At 47.0% G+C, this 17980-nt stretch overlaps 2 protein-coding genes across 2 annotated transcripts in view; both read right to left on the reverse strand.

Moving 5' to 3' along the window:
* Positions 1 to 909: 909 nt before the first annotated feature.
* Positions 910 to 17980, reverse strand: part of LOC135899346 (STAM-binding protein) — an 85743-nt gene continuing 68672 nt past the window's right edge. The window contains exon 10 of the mRNA XM_065428590.1: positions 910 to 10978. Within this exon, the coding sequence (XP_065284662.1) occupies positions 10916 to 10978 (63 nt within the window). The 3' untranslated portion in view covers positions 910 to 10915. The remainder of the gene's footprint in view (positions 10979 to 17980) is intronic.
* Positions 7224 to 7556, reverse strand: LOC135899325 (RNA polymerase-associated protein RTF1 homolog). The gene is made up of 2 exons (XM_065428559.1): positions 7458 to 7556; positions 7224 to 7391 (listed from the first exon to the last, which is right to left on the reverse strand). Exons 1-2 carry the CDS (start codon positions 7554 to 7556, stop codon positions 7224 to 7226), a joined length of 267 nt encoding a protein of 88 aa, XP_065284631.1.

The following is a 17980-nucleotide window of genomic DNA, read 5'->3' on the forward strand; positions in this document are numbered from 1 at the left end:
ACAGTGGAATATATAACCTCCAAATATGATCCCAAAATGTCCTGGAGACATTTGATGGACATCCTGTGGACATCCAAATATGATCCCTGAATGTCCCAAAAAGGAGATTTAGTGGACATCCCGTGGATGTCGTTTTTATCTCATTTGAGAGGATTTGGAGATTGGTATGGGTCATCCCTAGCAGGCCATCCCAAAGACATCCAAAGGTCTGGCGTGTTTTATTATTTCTCTAAAACTTTATTTAGTCTATTGAAGCAACAGATTACACAACAGATGTTGCTTTGAATACGGTAATTATCCAAGTCGCGTGTCACTATAAGCGACTTTACAGCGCAGACACGTACGCAGGTGCATTTGCACATATACACCAGCCCTCCGCCTTGGAGCGTGGCGCCCGCAAAAAGAGCAAATGGTGCTCAGTTTGAAATTTCAGCGCTTTCCATGCCGCATAGAGATGCAATACTTGGCAGACATGATTGTTAGCGCATGTTGTATACACTGTGTTTGACAACTTGGCCAGACCTGGTGAGGGGCCCTTAAACAACAATACAGGAACGGTGCAGAGGTGGTTAACGTAAGTGATAATTTTTGCTTCTCTTCCCTGTAACAATGTTGAGACCAATAAAACTGTTTTTTCTTGTGTATACATATTGTTTAGGACGTACGTTTGTGTAATTTTTATATACAGTGCCTTGTGCTGATGTAGGTAAACTGACAAAAAAAAAAAATAACAGTATACAACTCCTTGCTGTCAAATGCAAGCATGTACCAATGTACTGCTACACCAGTGGTTGACCAGTGTTTTCTCACGATGCTCTGCACGACACTTCTTGCAAACACTGGAAGTATGCTTTAGCACACTGATCAACACACAAAAGTGGCATCAGGCATACAATATTGAGAAATTCGTCCAAGCAAATGTGTTTATTATGACCATGGTCGACAAAAATGTATTGACACAAATTCTGCACTAAGAGTCACCAAAAGAATGATCACATTGAACTGTTTTTCTCTGTACATCATGCCTTTTTTTCTCACCCCTAAGTAGCAGTCTCAACATTTCTTCGGGAACACATTGAGATGCACCAATTTCTTAAAAGCAAGGTGCAGAAAAACATCCACTTCCAATATTACAAAAGAAATTTACTGCTTATATTACACTTAGGATGGTAACATACGGTGTAGTGATTGACAAAGCTCAAATCATCAAAGGTCAGTGTGGCACTCCCTGGTATTACCCGTTACATGGTAGTGCTGTTTATTATGGCTCCTTTATACAATTTGCACCACTATTCACAGCATCAAATTAGTCCTCTTCCAGCTTTATTGCATTTCATAAAACAAGTATAGATCAACGTTCATAGAAACCTACGGCACCTACATTCCACGAGCCTCAGGAACAGTTATCAGTCAAATTTCGGCATCTAAATCACTTTTTCTGCTTAAACATTCACCTTTATTAAGCACACATGGCAGAAAATCAGAGGAAAAATGTGATGAGCACATCCACATGAAAAAAATATTTTTGAAAATTAAATTATGGAGTTTTACGTGCCAAAACCACTTTCCGATTATGAGGCACGCCATAGGGAGTACTCCGGAAATTTCGACCATCTGGGGTTCTTTAACGTGCACCTAAATCTAAGTACACTGGTGTTTTCGCATTTCGCCCACATCAAAATGCAGCCGCCATGTCCGGGATTCGATCCTGCCACCTCGTGCTCAGCAGCTCAACATCATATCAAAATTCAGGCTAGACTGGTTTGCCAACAAGCAGCAAGCAGTCTTCCTATCAATAACTTGTTCCTAAGTTGCAGAACACACAAATCATTTTTGGGGGATGTTACTGCAAATAATTAAAATATACTTCAAGAGCCAACCCCATGCTTTTTGAACAAACACGTCTAAAGATACACATCAAACTGTCCCATAAGATGCCTCATCTTAAAAGAAACAGCTCTTCCCTCAGGCTCTCCCCTTCATTAAAAAAATATCTATAAATTCAGTCACTCACTCGCACTCGCTCAAGCACATACACATCCACAAACAAAAGTTTTGCTCCATTCTGGTACCTCACAAATGCATCCAACTCCACAATGATTATACCTCAGCCAGAAATTATGTTAATTTACGTCGTGCCAGTAAATAAGGGTGCTGTGAAAAGCAGATTCAGAAGACTAATGCTGCATTATGTGCTACTCAAGGAAAACCCAAATTGCACCATCTATAAGACAAGAATGTTCTGGCTGCTAGCAGTTCTTTACTGAATATCTAGTACAGAATACTGGCACTTCTGCCAATGTACTCCCAACGCAGTCTTCACACCACAAGTTAAACACAGCACAACACTGTCACATATAAACACGGTGCTCTGCGAGTATTTTCAAATAAATAAAATATGTTGTCAAGAAATTATTCTCAGCACTCTTGGTCTCAAAGTGCTCATGAACCATTTATTTCCCGAAGTGAACTTGTTCATATCTTATTTCATGCAACCTTGAAATACACATGTGCAGCACAACTCTGCTTGTCCCAAAGGTGGCATAAAGGCAGAGAAAGGTGGCCTTGAAAATGGATAGTTTATTGTGAACATTGCTAGTTGCCAACCTCATTGCCCAAGTGGTGCCTTACTTCTCGTTATTGTACAACTTTAACAATAGTTTCACAAAAATCAAACAATGTGAAATATTTAATAAATACTCGCTTCATAAAACCTCCCATGAGATGCAGACCATCTTTGAACAGGTGTTGTTTGCTTTCCTTAAATAGAAGCTAAAAAGTCCCACAACACAGGCCGTACTCTGAAACAATCACTTTCAGCGATATGAGAGTGGTACTTTAGAGGTTTTTCTTTTGTCATAAAAGTCCTGCTCAAGTTTCTTTTGGGCATGGACAGAAGTTCTAGAAGTATTACTGCCAACTATGGGGCACCAAGCAGCTGCCCGTACACCCCTATATGATATAGAGGCTGCTAAACAAATACGTTGACACATTCCTGCCATTAACTCTTTGATGCCTCTAAGATATGGAAGCATCAAACACACCCATGTAGCATAGATATCAGAGGCACTAAAGTGCTTTTTGTACACTCAAAGAGAGCTAAAAGAATAAAAAACTGGTTTCTAGGCATGATCAGTCCCTGGTGCATCAACAATTCCCACACTAGTCCAATTGAAAGCGAGAGAGACTCATTTCGCAGATCGGCACAATAAAGAGCAACCCTTGCTGGTCATGCACAGAATTTTTACTACTTGCAGGAAAACGGGACCGTACACTTTTGAGCATACAATCGGTGAGAAAGTAATAAAAACTTGAAAAGGATCACGATCACTGAAAGGGAAATGTAGTAAACGAGCCTGTTCAGTGATCAGTCAATGCTCTTGTAAATGCCCGAGTCAAGATACTGCTTCTCACAGGTGGGAGGAAATCTACAAGTCGGCTCAAAAGACCACATGCCATTCTCTGTGTTTATCCGAAACCTTGGAACACTTAGTGTTCACTTTCCATGCTAGGTGCAAGACAACACTGCATCAGTTGAATGAGCCAGATTTCTTTTGTGGCCAAAACCAATCAGTGCCTGCTCACGAAAGCAAGCAAACGAGAAAGCAGCTAAAGGGCAGCCATGTGGTATTTTAGAAACGCCCGGCATGCCAAGCGATTTGTGCACCTAAAATTGGCCATAATGCATACGGGGAGACCAAATGAAAGCAGAATGCCTTGCCAGAAGAAAGCTGCTTTGAGTGTGCTATGAATCGCAGAAGCAGAGGGGAAGCCACAGAAGCAATAACAAGTGATCAACTTATGGCTCTTAGTTAGCCTGCTGATATGAAATGGTTCAGAAAATTTCATGCAAAAGGATTTGCAAGGCATTATCCTTTCAAAACAAAGGCACAGTGAATGCGCGCTAAATGAAACTCGCATAAACAAAAATGCCTCTTAAATGAAACAATTTCAAAACAAGTAAATGGTTTCCTAAAAAATCGGTGCTGAGTCGTGCTCGACAATTGGTATACTATTTTGCAAGCAACATGGTTAAAGGGACACTAAAGGTTAATATTAAGTCAACGTGGACTGTTGAAATACCATCCCAGAAACCTCGAAACGCTTGTTTCATGTGAAGAAGACTTTACTTACTTTAAGGGAAAATGCGTTCTGAAGTGTCCGCGTACCTCTAGCACAGTTCAAATCGCCCGCACTCCGATCGAGGAGTGGTGACGTCAGGGTCTCATAGGGACGTTGTGCCGTCGGCGAGTGAAATGGCGCCCGCAGACGGCGCTATGGCTTTTCTGCGCAAAACGCAAACGCGCGGCCTGAAACAGAGCTGACAGCAGCGCGAAAGCGGGACTATGGTGGCTAGCAGAAGGGAGAGCACGCGACGGTAAGCTAGTTCTTTATTTTATGACGCCAACTTCGATGCTTGTTGCAATGGACGACCCTGACAACGACACATTGGCTCGCTATGCTGGGCTCGAATTCAGCGATTTAAGCACTGATGAACATGACCTGCTGCTAAGGGCTCGCGCTGCCGGCATCGTTGCATACTACTACGACGGCAACTGTATGTCATGGCTGTACATATTCGCACATTTGTAGCTTTTCCTTCGTGAAAACCAAATGCCACATTCACCGCCCCGTCTTCGACCTGCAGTTGTTCTTGTGCTTCGGCGAATGCAGGCAAGACCGACGGAACAGCGCTACGGGAAAGTATTGCTTTGAAAGGCACTCCACACAACTTCAGTAAGTCAGTGTTGAACTCGTAATCTTCTGGACGAAAGTGCAGCGAGCACACTATACAATTTTTCGGCTCTTTGCAAACGAGTTGTGGCAGAGGTATGGGACTTAACCACTTCGAACGGAGAGCTTCACTCGTTGGCACACAGTGATAAATAATGTTGGATTCGCCGCTGCAACTGCCCTTGGCCAAGTTCTGTGGACCGCGCATCCCACGACATCACATGGACGTGGAATTCTTGCTGCTTGTTCCAAATGCAAGTTTCACGAGCCAGCAGAACCAGTGCAGCACAATGCGATAACGAAACAACTGAAACTCCAAAGCGCGCGCGGCGCAGAGTCGAGCGCGCAGAGTCGAGCGTAAAACGAAACCTTTCGACCACCCATACTACTCAAGGGTAACGTCAAAATGTTATTTTTTCTTAGAAATGAAGAGAAGTAGACAAGTAGCGTTTTATTTTGTCTTATAACCTAATGAAATGAATTTTAATACGAGTAGTTGAGTACTAGTGACATAGTGACAATTTATGATGAGGAGTGCCTTCGTCATCAGGCTAGTACCGGAATGTTGCTGGGAGGGGGGGTCTCAAATCGTGTCATGCATTTACCCCAATTTTTCAGTTACTAAAGCTCTGTTCGCGATTATATTGATGCCTTAGACGTTCTAGAGCATTGTCACTTTAACTTGTAGTGTCCTTTAGTGCCCTTTAGTGTCCTTTAAATGAAACCGAAACTGAGCATACGTCGTACTGACATTGGCACAGGCTTTGCTGATGTTGATATCCAGAATCCAATCCAATCCAGTATGTGGTTGCTCACTTTCTTGTGTGGATGCCATTTTATGCTTTGTTAGTTGCTTTTTACGTGCATGGCTCTACATGCATGCAATATGGAAGGAACTGCTAAAGAGCACCCCATAATGTGTTGTCTTTTCTGAAGGATCGTGACAAGATTGAGATGGCATACAACAGCAGCACTTTCACTCCAATAGGAAAAGTCTAGTTGACCACTAGGACCTCGAGAAGGCACTTGCTCTGTGGTTCAAGCGTGCCCAAAGCTCCGGCCTTCCAGTGACAAGGTCATTTTGGAGGAGAAGGTGAGACATCGCACTCCAGATGGGAACTGAAGACTTCATATTCAGAGACGTCTGGTTAAGCCATTTCAGGAAGCGCCACAGCCTTATTTTCTACACCATAGTAGGTGAAAGTGCCACAGTAGATAGAAATGTTTGCACTAACTCCCAGCAGCAGGGGCTCGAAGACTTGCTCACGAATTATGAGCACTGCGACATCTTCAACGGGGACAAAATGTCGCTTTTTTATAAGCTTCTTCCCAACAAGTCTCTAAGATTTAAAGGTGAGATGTGCACAGGAGGAAAGCACAACAAGGACCGCGTCAAGTGTTCTGGTTGGGGCCAACATGGACGGGTCTGAAAAGTTGAAGCTTCTTGTCATCGGGAAAGCAGAGACCGCAAGCTTTTAAAGGTGTCAAAGCACTGCCGGTATTGTATGAAGCAAATACCAAGCAGGCCATTTCTGACACCAAGCTGAGACAGAGGGACGTTAAGTTCACTACAAAAGGCAGGAAGCTTTTGTTTATTGTGGACAATTGCTCAGCACATGGTGAAGTGTGAGACCTGAATTCTATTCAGTTGGAGTTCTTCCCTGTGAACACAACAGCCATACTCCACCCAATGGATTAGGCTGTCATTCCAAATTTAAAGGTGTTCTTATGTCGCCACGTACTGAGAAGGATGCTGCTGTGTATGGAAAGGGATGAACAGTACACTACAGACCTCCTCTCTGCCATTTACATCTTGGCCCACTCGTCGCTGAAGTTTGTGAGAACAGCGCGGTCCCTCAGTCTACGCCAGCAGGCCCCAGTCTTGGCCGGTCGCACCCAAGAGCGCCCAGCCGAGCCTTGAACCACTGCTTGCGCTTACGAGTCACTTTTGTCCTCCACTTTTTTTACTGCTGGCTCCGATACTGGAGTTCCCATACTGCCCCTATCTCTGCGAAGGCGATGATGGCACTGGCCCACGGTGGCTTGCAGCGACGGCACCGCACCCCCGGCGGTGGGCAAACCTTGCAGACTGCTGCAATGAATGAGGATCAGCGGAGCAGGCAATATCCGAGTCACCAAAGTCTTCCAGGAACCCAAAGGCCCTAAACCTGGCTTGCCTCCAGGACGGACAGATGCTTCGCAAAGATGCGGCAGACCAGGGGGTGGAGCCTCCGAGTTGTCGAGGTCTTGCAGGAACCAGAAGGCACTAAACCATTCCTGGAGGCACACCTGGTCCGGTCTTCCTCCTCAACCTCATTCTGATGAGTGCCCGCAGCAGGTCACCAGAACTAGCAACCGCCCGCTCGTTGCTGTTCCACTGCGCAGAGACCACACGGCCCCACACCATGCAGTTACCAGGAGGGAAAGATCGCAGATTAAGATGATTGTCACTCGAACAGTGCCGCTTACACTATCGTTGGCAATTGACCTCAAGGGCCCTTGAGGTTCTCGGCGTAGCCGCCGTTGAACTCTTCTTCAGAATCGTCGTCATTGTTGTCTTCGCTGCCGCTGTCACTGGCCAGTGCCGAGGAACTGCCACCAGAGTTCGAGACTTTGCCCTCGTCGGGCTCAGACGAGGACGACGCGCCGCTCTTGTTCTAGGCTTCACTACCCAACGAGTGGTACGTCCGAGCCGTTTTTTTTGACAGCTTGCCTTCGCGTGCCTTGGCAGCTCCCTTACTGTTAACAGTCCAGTCGTCATCACTCTCCAACGTCTCCGAGTCGTTGGACGTGGCTGCGCCACTGGGTTTGGAGCCCCGCATGGGCTCCGTGCTTCAACAACTTGTCACGTTGATGCAGTAACCGTGCCGGCAGGTCCCTTCTCCAATGGTGGCAATGGGAGCTTCAGCAGTGCATAGGAGACCGCTCCGCCCCCGTGTCCCATGCCAGACCCGATGACTGTGACAGAGGAGGAGCTGGCGAAAACGCTCCTCAGTGAAAGCCAGACCTTCAGCTCGCACCGCGGAGACGGTCACACACCAGGCCAGACAGGAGTTGCTAATGACCGTGGAACAGGCGCCACCCGCCTTCCCCACAATCACGGCCCCTCCCGGAACGTAGCCGGGGCCTCACGTTACAGGCACCAATGTGGGAACAGTGCGGTCCCTCAGTCCACGCCAGCAGGCCCCAGTCCTGGCCGGCCACGCCCAAGAGCGCCCAGCCAAACCTCGAACAACCGCTCATGCTCACAAGTCACTCTGTCCTACACTTCTTCGACCGCTGGCTCTGATGCCGGAGTTCCCATAAGTTGTAGCTACTACAATTCAAAGATGCTTCTGTCATGCGGGCTTCTCTAAGGAAATGGCCACAAACCAACAGGAATCTGTCGCCAATGGTGCTGAAGCACAAGCTGTTTTTGGGCTGGTGGCTCAGAGGTGTGGCACTGGCCCTGTGACAATGGATGATTGTAAAGCTATTGACGATGACATTGTCACCTGCCGTGAGGACACTTCAGCTGACATAGTGACGGAAGTTGAAGAAGCCACCGGTAATGAGTGTGACGAGGAGATCGACTGTGACAACAACCAGAGCTTCCCACTGTTGACTAAAGAGGCAAGCCAGGCAGTAGAAGTACTCCAGCAGTACTTCCAGAAGAAAGCTGCTTGGAGCATGTGTGCAGCCTAAATAGGACGAATGCCTAATTAGCGAAGCAGTTGCACAGCTTCTTCAGAGGTCACGACCTTTAAATGAAACTACCAATAAATGAAACAGATTTCATTGTCCCCGTTGAGCTTCAATTAAAGGTAGTGTACTGTAGTTTAAAAGTGGATTAGTGTTGTGCTGTCAATTAAAGAAAAGCTGGAGTAGATTCTTAAGAACTTGGGTTTAAGGTACATTTTTTTTAGTTTCTATACTCTAGAACCCTTATACTGAACTATAAATGGTCAGATCTGCCAAGAAAGATAAAATTTATCAAAAAATATACCACTCCGCTACACGTCACCTTACTGGCACCTTCATTGTATATGTGGTTGGTCTGCCACTTTGTGACGTCATCGTCGAAGCATCTGTTGGCTGTTACGGCTTGGTGCACCCAAGGAAACAAAACTCTTGTTTCAGCAGCTTGACAGTTGCAACGTACAAAGCCACTACCGACAAAAAAAACTTCTGACCCTAGGCAAAAGCTGGATATTGGTATTTTTGCAAGTAATTTTGATCAAGAAGCCTCTCATGAGGAGTAAAGCTCTCTGGCCAGCTTTGGGCAGCAGTAACGTCTCAGCCTCTCCCACTGAAGTGACGAGTCACTTTTCTCATGTGTTAGCAACATCAACCAGAATGTATGCACTGCTAGGTTTTCTTGGTTTTCAGATGTACAACTAAAGACTACAGAAACAATCGACGATGATTGTCAATTTAAGAGAATAGCACGCTTCGGGATGAATATTGGTTGCAGCACATCTGTAGCAGTAATATAGGTGGATATATACACTAGCCCAGTCGTCCTATGTGTGTTGTCTCCTGGAGTGTGAGCATTGGTGTGGAAGGTGACTGCGATTCTTCTCTCCCCCAGTCACCGCAGGGGGGGAGGGTGGCCGAAGAAGAGGAGGGCTGTCCTTCCCAAGCTCTCCACCACAGCATCTAAACCTTCAGACGCCCCAAAGTTCTAGTGTGATAGCGCGTGCATCTCAAAGAGGTATATTGGCATTTGGCAACATATGTTATACCCCGGAACTCGGTTGCGCAAGAACAAGGCCCCTTGTATCCATGGTGAAAGTGCGACTACCACTGACCATGAAAATTGGCAAAATAGCCAAAGAAAGCTTTTTAAAGAAGGTGCACAAGTGATGCTGCTCTTATATCGAATTTCTTTCAACAGCCTCCACAAGCATATATACAGGCTCTGCTTCAACATCTGATGCACAGTGGTATGGCATACAGAGTGCAGTGTATACCGTAATGTAGGCCAGCAATTTCTAAAATGGTGCAAAAGCTGTACATACTGGGGCATCCACATTGGAAACCTGATTGCTTTGATAGCATACCACGTTCAGGGCAGTCCAATGTCAGCACTAACGTGGAGTGCATGGCTTGTGCTGTGCACCATGTGAGGCACAGGCACTACTTTGAGCCAGTTTCAGTGCACCACATATCCATGAAAGGCAGAACTGGCACCACCTGCTTGATGTTGCCTGCTACATGTGCGAGGTACAGAAAACCCACTAAAGCATTTACCACAACACCACTGCATAGGCTGGCACTATTATAGGCATGAGGAACATCTGCTAATGTGCACCAGGACATTCAATGGCACAATGTAGTGCTGACACCACCTGAGATTTGCATTTGAGCACCAGATTTCAGCAAAAAGCATTGGGTGCGAATAGCCAAGTATGTTCTCGCAAGCACATGGTTTTGAATAACCAAGGGTGTTTCTTCATTGGGTTAGATACGGCTCCGACTAGACCTGATATTCTGTTCAATTTAAGCATCAATTTGAATGAAGCAATTTTGAATTATCAGGTTCATTGTACAAGCATAGGCAGTAACATCTCATTGTGCCAGCCAAGTAGAGATGTATGTCATATACAAAAAAGCAACCTACATAACAAACTTTTTCATCAAAAGCCTGCCTACCAGTCTGGGTACAACTTGTATAATGGAAAATCAGGTATATATGATTCACAAATAGGGTGACTGTTGGCCAATTTAGTAATAAGCTTGTGCTAGTGTGCTCAATTATTTAGCCCCTTTTTGATGCACTGAAGCATATGACTGCAAAAACAATGCTGAGGAGAGGTGTACATGCTTGCGATCTTCAATTGTCACAGCTGCTCCTACCACCAACTGGCACATGCTGGAAGTAACATCGCTGAAAATGATCAGTACAGAATACGGCACCACTTTAGAGGAGTTAATATCACTGGCAGCTCCTAAGACTTCTGTTAATTCCTAGGCTATAGCTTCTGTACAAAGCTTCTCATATGCAACTGATGCTGAAGTCAGTAACAATGCAGTCCAGGCACAACAAGTATACAGTCATGACTAGCACTGAGAGCAAACACCGAGTGTCCTAACCAATCCCACTTTTCTGGGACACAAAATATACAAGAATGTACAGTTTTGTGTGTTCTTGTTCTTTTACATCAAATACATGCTTTGAAGTTCACCCAAATGTTCCTTTTTATGCTCGAAGATCTACCACTGTAACTGGTACTTTCTCGTCCACCTTGACATGTCTACATTCCTGCAACAGTGCAAAGAAAAAACAAACATTTGAATCAAAATATAGAACTCTGGGCGCTCAATTCACACGCTCAAATGTGCTTCCAAGTGAACCTCAATCGAGCAATGTTTGACACAATGAAGAATGACACATTCTTCTTCTTCCTCGTCTTTCACCACTTTGTTTTAGTCTAATTAGACGGACTAGAGAAAAATTCTGATTGATTACATAATGGAGCAAGACTTAAGCACAGTGTACTTCTGCATGTTTATAAATCACCATGTCCGACCCTCCATAAGGCATGTTCCCTATGTGTTTGCAGATATCTTCAGTATCACGTCAGCAGCAAGAGGTATTACAAGCTTCTTTTCCCTGAGCTAAGAGGTGCAGGTGGCATTTAACTGACTTTTTTAGCCAATATAGCAGTGACAGATGAGTGAAAGCTTGAAAGAAAATGAATAAAAACAATGAAATAAAAAATTAGTGACTGCATCACCTGATGGCAGCTATGAGCATAGCAGGCATCCAAAGTCAGCATTCTGCTATGCCAAGCAGTGTATGATGAAGGTGATGCAAAAGTAAATATTTGACAGATCTGTGCTTTCCCATGGATTGCTTGCGTAACCACATATTTCAAGCAATTTAACTGCACAGTTATAACTGAAATTCTTGAGAGAAGTACTGTACGAAATGTTCACTTACAATGTGCTCATTAACAGAATTGTTTTGAAAGAACAGAAAACTCTCTGCACTGCAGAAAAAACAGAGGCTTTGAAAGAGTGAGAGCTGTGATGCAAGAAACATTCTGAATGGACATACAACTTTACTGCGTCTAAGAACTTCCCCCCATGATGCTATTAGTTGCCAACATAACAGACCAGTTTTTGACAGCACCTATCACAATTTACTTGCAAATATATTGTTTTGGGGATGTTGGGAATATAGAAGATTGTATTTACAATATATATATACAAAATGAGTCAGAGTAGTTAAGATGGCTGACCACCAACAACACGCAGCAGCCAGCGTCTTCGCGATCCTTCTTCTTCCTTTCTCTTCTTTCGTAACAGGACCCCTGGGTGGTGAAGCGCCGTCTCGGCGCATGATAGGCGAAGAATTGCGAGCGAAGTATGGCTTCAGTCATGAAACGTGGACAACATCAACAGGCATTGGACTTGAGGATGCATGAAACTGCAGCGGCGAAATCTCTTAATTTACGTCGTTAACTTGACGTAGGATTTCATAAGGCCCTGGGTAGCGAGAGAGAAGCTTCTGGGAGACGCCAACCCGATGACATGGTGACCAAAGGAGCACCACCCAAGCACCTGGCACGAACTTAACACTGCGATGACACCGGTCATAACGCCCTTTTTGTATATGCTGTGAGGTTAATAAACGAGATAACGAGATCGGCCGACTTGACGTGCCACGTGAGCACGATCGACGACTTCGCGAGCATACTCAGTTGCAACACGTGGCACAGAAGGGAGGATGGTGTCTGACGGCAATGTGGGGTCACGACCATACAAAAGATAAAAGGATGAATATCCTGCAGTGTCCTATTGGGACGAGTTATACGTGAATGTCGTGTAGGCCAGCGTGGCGTCCCAGTCCCGGTGATCGTTGGAGATGTACATCACCAGCATCTCTGCGACTGTTCGGTTGAGACATTCCGTAAGACCGTTCGTTTGTGGGTGGTAGGCAGTGGACAGCTTGTGCTCAGTAACACAAGAGAGGAGGAGGTCGTTGACAACTCAAAGCAAGAACGAGCGGCCGCGGTCTATAAGTAACTGACGAAGTGCATCGTGGTGGAGAATGACGTTGTGGAGGAGAAAATCGGCGAAGTCTGTTACGCGACTTGTCGGCAACGCCTTTGTTACCGCGTAGCGTGTCGCGTAATCAGCAGCGACGGCAATCCACTTATTCCCTCTAGTCGTCGTCAGCAAAGGGCCAATCAGGTCAAGGCCTAACCGAAAGAATGGTTCAGAGGGAACTTCAATTGGATGGAGTCGTCCGCCAGGTGGCAGGGGAGGTTTCTTCTGGCGCTGACACAATTTGCAAGTTGTGATATAACCACACGCGGAGCGGTAGAGACCCAACCAGAAGAACCGGCACCGTACGCGGTCGTGTGTACGCAAAATGCCAAGGTGTCCCGCCGTCGGTGCATTGTGAAGTTGTTCAAGAGCGACGGATCGCAGATCACAAGGAAGGACAAGGAGCAACTCAGGGCCGCCAGGGTTGATATTGCATTGGTAGAGGATGCTGTCGTGCAGAACGAACATGCGGCACGTGGCGTCAGTGCTGTCAGATTGCACTCCGGCGATGATGGACTGTAAGGATTCGCCGCGTTGTTGTTCAGCGCGCAAGTCGGTCATGTCAGTAAAAGCCATCACGTAGGTCACCGGATCATGTGCAGCAGGATCAGGAGGATCCGCGGGGTGACAAGAAAGGCAGTCAGCGTCCTTGTGCAGACGTTCAGACTTATAGTAGACAACAAACGAAAATTCCTGGAGCCGCAAAGCCCAGCGACCATGCCGTCCTGTCGGGTCCTGGAGGGAAGACAGCCAGCAGAGTGCGTGGTGGTCTGTAACGCCCGAAAACGTGCGGCCGTACAAATATGGCCGGAACTTGGGGACAGCCCAAACTAAAGCCAAGCACTCCCACTCGGTGATGGAATAATTTCTCAGCAGGCAGCTGGTGTAAGCTATCACGCACTCGGTACCATTCTGTTGTTGGGCGAGAACAGTGCCGATGCCATGGCTGCTTGCATCAGTGTGAACTTCGGTCAGTGCAGATGGATCAAAGTGGGCAAGTATGGGAGGGGTAGTCAGAAATCCGATGAGAGCGGCGAACGCATGAGCCAGTTCCGGGGCCCATGAGAATGGCGTGTTCTTTAGAAAATCTGTCAAAGGCCGAAAAACGTCGGCGAAGTTTTTGACGAAACGGTGAAAGTAAGAACACAGGCCGGCGAAGCAGCACACGGCAGAAGCAGAACGTCACAAAGGGAAACTGCATAAGGCGCGAACTTTTTCCAGATCTGGTTGGACACCGGATGAGTCAACGAGGTGTCCCAACACGGTAATCTGACGGTGCCCGAATTGACACTTTGTGGAGTTCAGTTGGAGGCCGACTTTTCGGAAGACCGCAAGAATGGCAGCGAGTCGGGTAAGCTGGCTGCTGAATGTGGGAGAAGAAACGTCGTCAAAGTAACAGAGACAGGTGGTCCATTTGTAGCCTCGCAGAAGAGAGTCCATCATACGTTCAAATGTTGCAGGAGCATTGCATAGGCCAAAGTGCATGACTTTGAACTGATATAAACCATTTGGCGTCATGAAGGCCGTCTTCTCGTGGTCCATTTCATCAACTGAAATCTGCCAGTAGCCGTATCGAAGATCAACAGACGAGAAGTATTTAGCTCCGTGCAAGTAGTCCAAGGCATCATCGATGCGTGGTAGTGGGCAGATGTCTTTTCGTGTGATCTTGTTTAAGTGGTGATAACCAATGCAAAAACACCAGGTACCATCTTTCTTTTTCACAAGGACGACAGGCAAAGCCCAAGGACTGGCCAACGGCTCGATGATCCCTTTGCAGAGCATTTTGTCCACTTCTGATTGGATGACTCGACGTTCAGCATGCGATACACGATAGGGACGCCGACGAATAGGATTCCTGTCTCCAGTGTTTATACGGCGCTGAACAACAGATGTTTGGCCAAAAGGTTTCATGCCGAAATCAAAGATGTCACTGTACGATTCAAGTAGGAGACGCATGTGTATGGCCTGTGCAGAGGTGAGGTCAGGAGCAACCATTTTCGCGAGGTCATCCGTTCAGGAACCAGAGCTGTGAGCTGCAATTGGAGCTAACAAACCACTCTCGGCATTCAGACTCACTATGTCAAATTCGGAACCACTAGAAACACTGGCCAAGAACATGCCGGCCGGAATCACTTGAGGGAACAGGCTGAAATTTAGAAGCAGTAGAACGACGTTGTTATTAGTAACCGTGACCAGCGTATGCGGAACAGCAACGTTCCAGTTCAAAAGTACGTCGATGATAGGGCGAAGCACATATTCACTGTCAAGAGCCTGTGGCTGGGCGGTCAAAGTGATGTAAGTAACCACCTCGGGTGACAGATGCACATCGTGAAGCGAGCACAAGTACGGTGGGGCGGTGCTCGGAGCATCGGCAAGCTGAGGCAGTTCTAACTGAAGAATGCCGGTCGCACAGTCAATGAGAGCAGAATGCCTGGATAAAAAGTCCAATCCAAGGATAACCCTCTGAGGGCAGTTGTCGATAACAGCAAAGAGAACAGAAGTAGAGCAGCCGGCTATACTTAAACGCGCAGTACACATTCCAAGAACAACCAGCACGCCACCGTCGGCCACACGAAGCACACAGGCAGCTGCTGGTGTGAGGGCCTTTTTTAAAGGTCTATGTAGGCTAGCACTCATTACAGATACGTGGGCTCCAGTGTCCATAAGTGGTTGGACAGGTGCGCCATTTATTTTAACGTCAATTACAGTTGGCAATGCAGCACCACCTCCGAGTGCTGGATTTCCTAGTTTTCCAAAAGGGTGCGGCCAAAATCCACAGCGGACGAAAAGCGACGTGGCTACGGTGAACGGGAAGATGGGCAACGTGTTTGCGGTGAACAAGACTGGTGTGCGGCGATGGTGAGCGGCTGTAGCATGTGTTCCTAGCAGAGTTGTTGGCGCTGTTAGACTCGGCGGTGGGCAAAACATTGCAGGCATTTCCATCACAACAGCTCAGGTTGGTCGGCATGCGAGGTGTTGAGGGCCATGAGTTGTGACAGTATCAGGCGACGTGATCAATGCAGCGACAGGTGAAACATATCGGCTGGTCGTTCGCAGTTCTCCACTCAGTCAGGTTGCGATAACGCGGAGAGAAGCGTCGGGGTGGAGCGAAAATAGTAGAAGGGCGTTCGTTAGCTCTGGGATTGGCAACAGCACACACAGAATGTAAACCAATGTTTTCAAGTTCCTGGTGTACGATGGCTTGTATGAGGGGAACTGAAAATGTGGTAGCATCAGGGTTACACCAAAAGAAAGTTGCGGGCACCATCGCATCCAGTTCACGTCTAACGATTCACACCACGTCCTCTGATGGCGACATGCTGCTGTGCGGGTTGATCTTCACACGTCAATGCTGCGGCAGTATTGGGAAGTCTGACAAATGGTTGCAAGACGCGTCGACTTTTGGCCTGCTCGAATTGTCGGCACTCTTTAATGATTGCATCAACTGTAGAGCAGATTTTGCACATAAGCAGATTAAACGCGTCGTCACCAATGCCCTTAAGCATGTGCCCGACCTTCTCAGCTTCTGTCATGTAGTGATCAGCTTTATGACAAAGTGCCAGCACGTCCTGGATGTACGAGACATAGGACTCTGTGGGGGATTGGGCATGGGGGGTTCCTGCTTTACGGCAATTTTACAGCCGGCTGGTTTGCCAAGCAACTCTCAATTTCTCTTTGCATTGGTCCCAGCTGGTTAGCTTCTCTTCGTGGTTTTCGTACCACACCTTTGCCGTGCCTTTTAGGTAGAACAACAGGTTAGCTAGCATAAGCATAGGGTCCCATCTGTTGATTCCACTCACGTGTTTGTACATGGCCACCCACTCTTTAATGTCGGCGCCATTGGTCCCACAGAAATTTCCAGGATCCTTGGGTTGCCCAACGACAACCGAAAGCGACAGTGACGTAGCATGCGAAGGTGATGTAGGAGGCATCGACGACGTTGATCCTGAGTGCTCACCGTCGTTCATGGTGTGGACGGTGATGCGACGTCCACTGCGAAGCTCTGTTTCCAGCCGTGGTGCACCGCACCTCTCACCAATATGTTACGGGGATGTTGGCAGTATAGAAGATTGTATTTGCAATATACAGTAGCCGACTGATTTTCCAGACTCCAAAAATTCGGACATGTTCAATTATTCGGTCTGCTTCGCGGCACCGCCATTCTCCCCATAGACCATAATGTATAACTGCCGAAAGTTCGGACCTTGCAACCTCTCGTTGGATTTTTCAGACACTCCTTCAGCCAACTCAATCGAGAGCACCATGCACCGACTCCGACTGGTGCATGGTCCGACTTGCTGAACGCCATTTTTGTTTTGAACGGAGCCTCCTTGCTGCCCCACGAAGTAGCGCTACTGCAAATCCCCGCTCATCATCATTGTTTCTGCCTGGTTCGATAGAGTGGCTCTACAGCAGTTCCGGTTTCAGCTTAGTAAGCCATGTTAAGACAATCCAGCAGCCGATTTGTTTCTTTGCGCACAGCGCTGCGAGTAGGCCACGTTTTTCGTTTGTGCGACTGGTGTCGGCATGGTGGTGTTTGCTTTGTGTGCTGTGTCGAGGTTCTGGTGATCCAACGGGGCATACGGAAACATCGGAAACATACGGAAACATTCCAGCATACGGAAACAAGTGTCTCATGGCGCCGACAATGCCCGTGCAGACTGCACTGGGGAATGCCAGCAAGCGGGTGCCGGGAGGCTTAAGATTTGCCGCCTTCCGATGTGCTCCCTACTGACACGGAAAATGTTCTGCCGAGACCTGCGCAATGGTAGCATTGCAATTCCAGACACCGTCTCATTTAACAGTTTCACAGGTGCTGACACTGCTGTACTGACATGCGCAGAACTCGACGACGGTGAGATCATTCGTCAGGTTTCTGCTGCACCGCCGGACGATGACTCCGAGTCGGAAGATGACGCACCATGTACTATGCTGCCGTCGCATGCAGAGCGTGTACAAGCAGCGACTGTGCTTTCAGCCGCCTATAGTGACTGTACGACCCTGTCCGAGAATCAGGCTCATCTGATTGCGTGTAAACAGAACAGCGTGCAACGGCGCATTCATGATTTCTTCAAGCCTACTGCCGAGCCCGAATAAGTGCATGGAAATAAAGGATTTCATTTTTTTTCTTCTTAATCTGCTTTTTCGGACACCTGTTTATTCGGACATTTCCACAGTCCCGGGGGGTCCGAATAAACGGTCGGCGACT

Source organism: Dermacentor albipictus, chromosome 1, assembly GCF_038994185.2.
Source record: "Dermacentor albipictus isolate Rhodes 1998 colony chromosome 1, USDA_Dalb.pri_finalv2, whole genome shotgun sequence".
NCBI lineage: Eukaryota > Metazoa > Arthropoda > Arachnida > Ixodida > Ixodidae > Dermacentor > Dermacentor albipictus.

What these genes read in the sequence shown, in the direction of transcription:
- LOC135899325 (XM_065428559.1), bottom strand. Translation starts at nt 7,556, where the DNA reads ATGCGGGGCTCCAAACCCAGTGGCGCAGCCACGTCCAACGACTCGGAG. An exon ending in ACAGTAAGGGAGCTGCCAAG is followed by an intron (nt 7,392 to 7,457) that starts GCACGCGAAGGC and finishes AGTGAAGCCTAG; the next exon opens with AACAAGAGCGGCGCGTCGTC.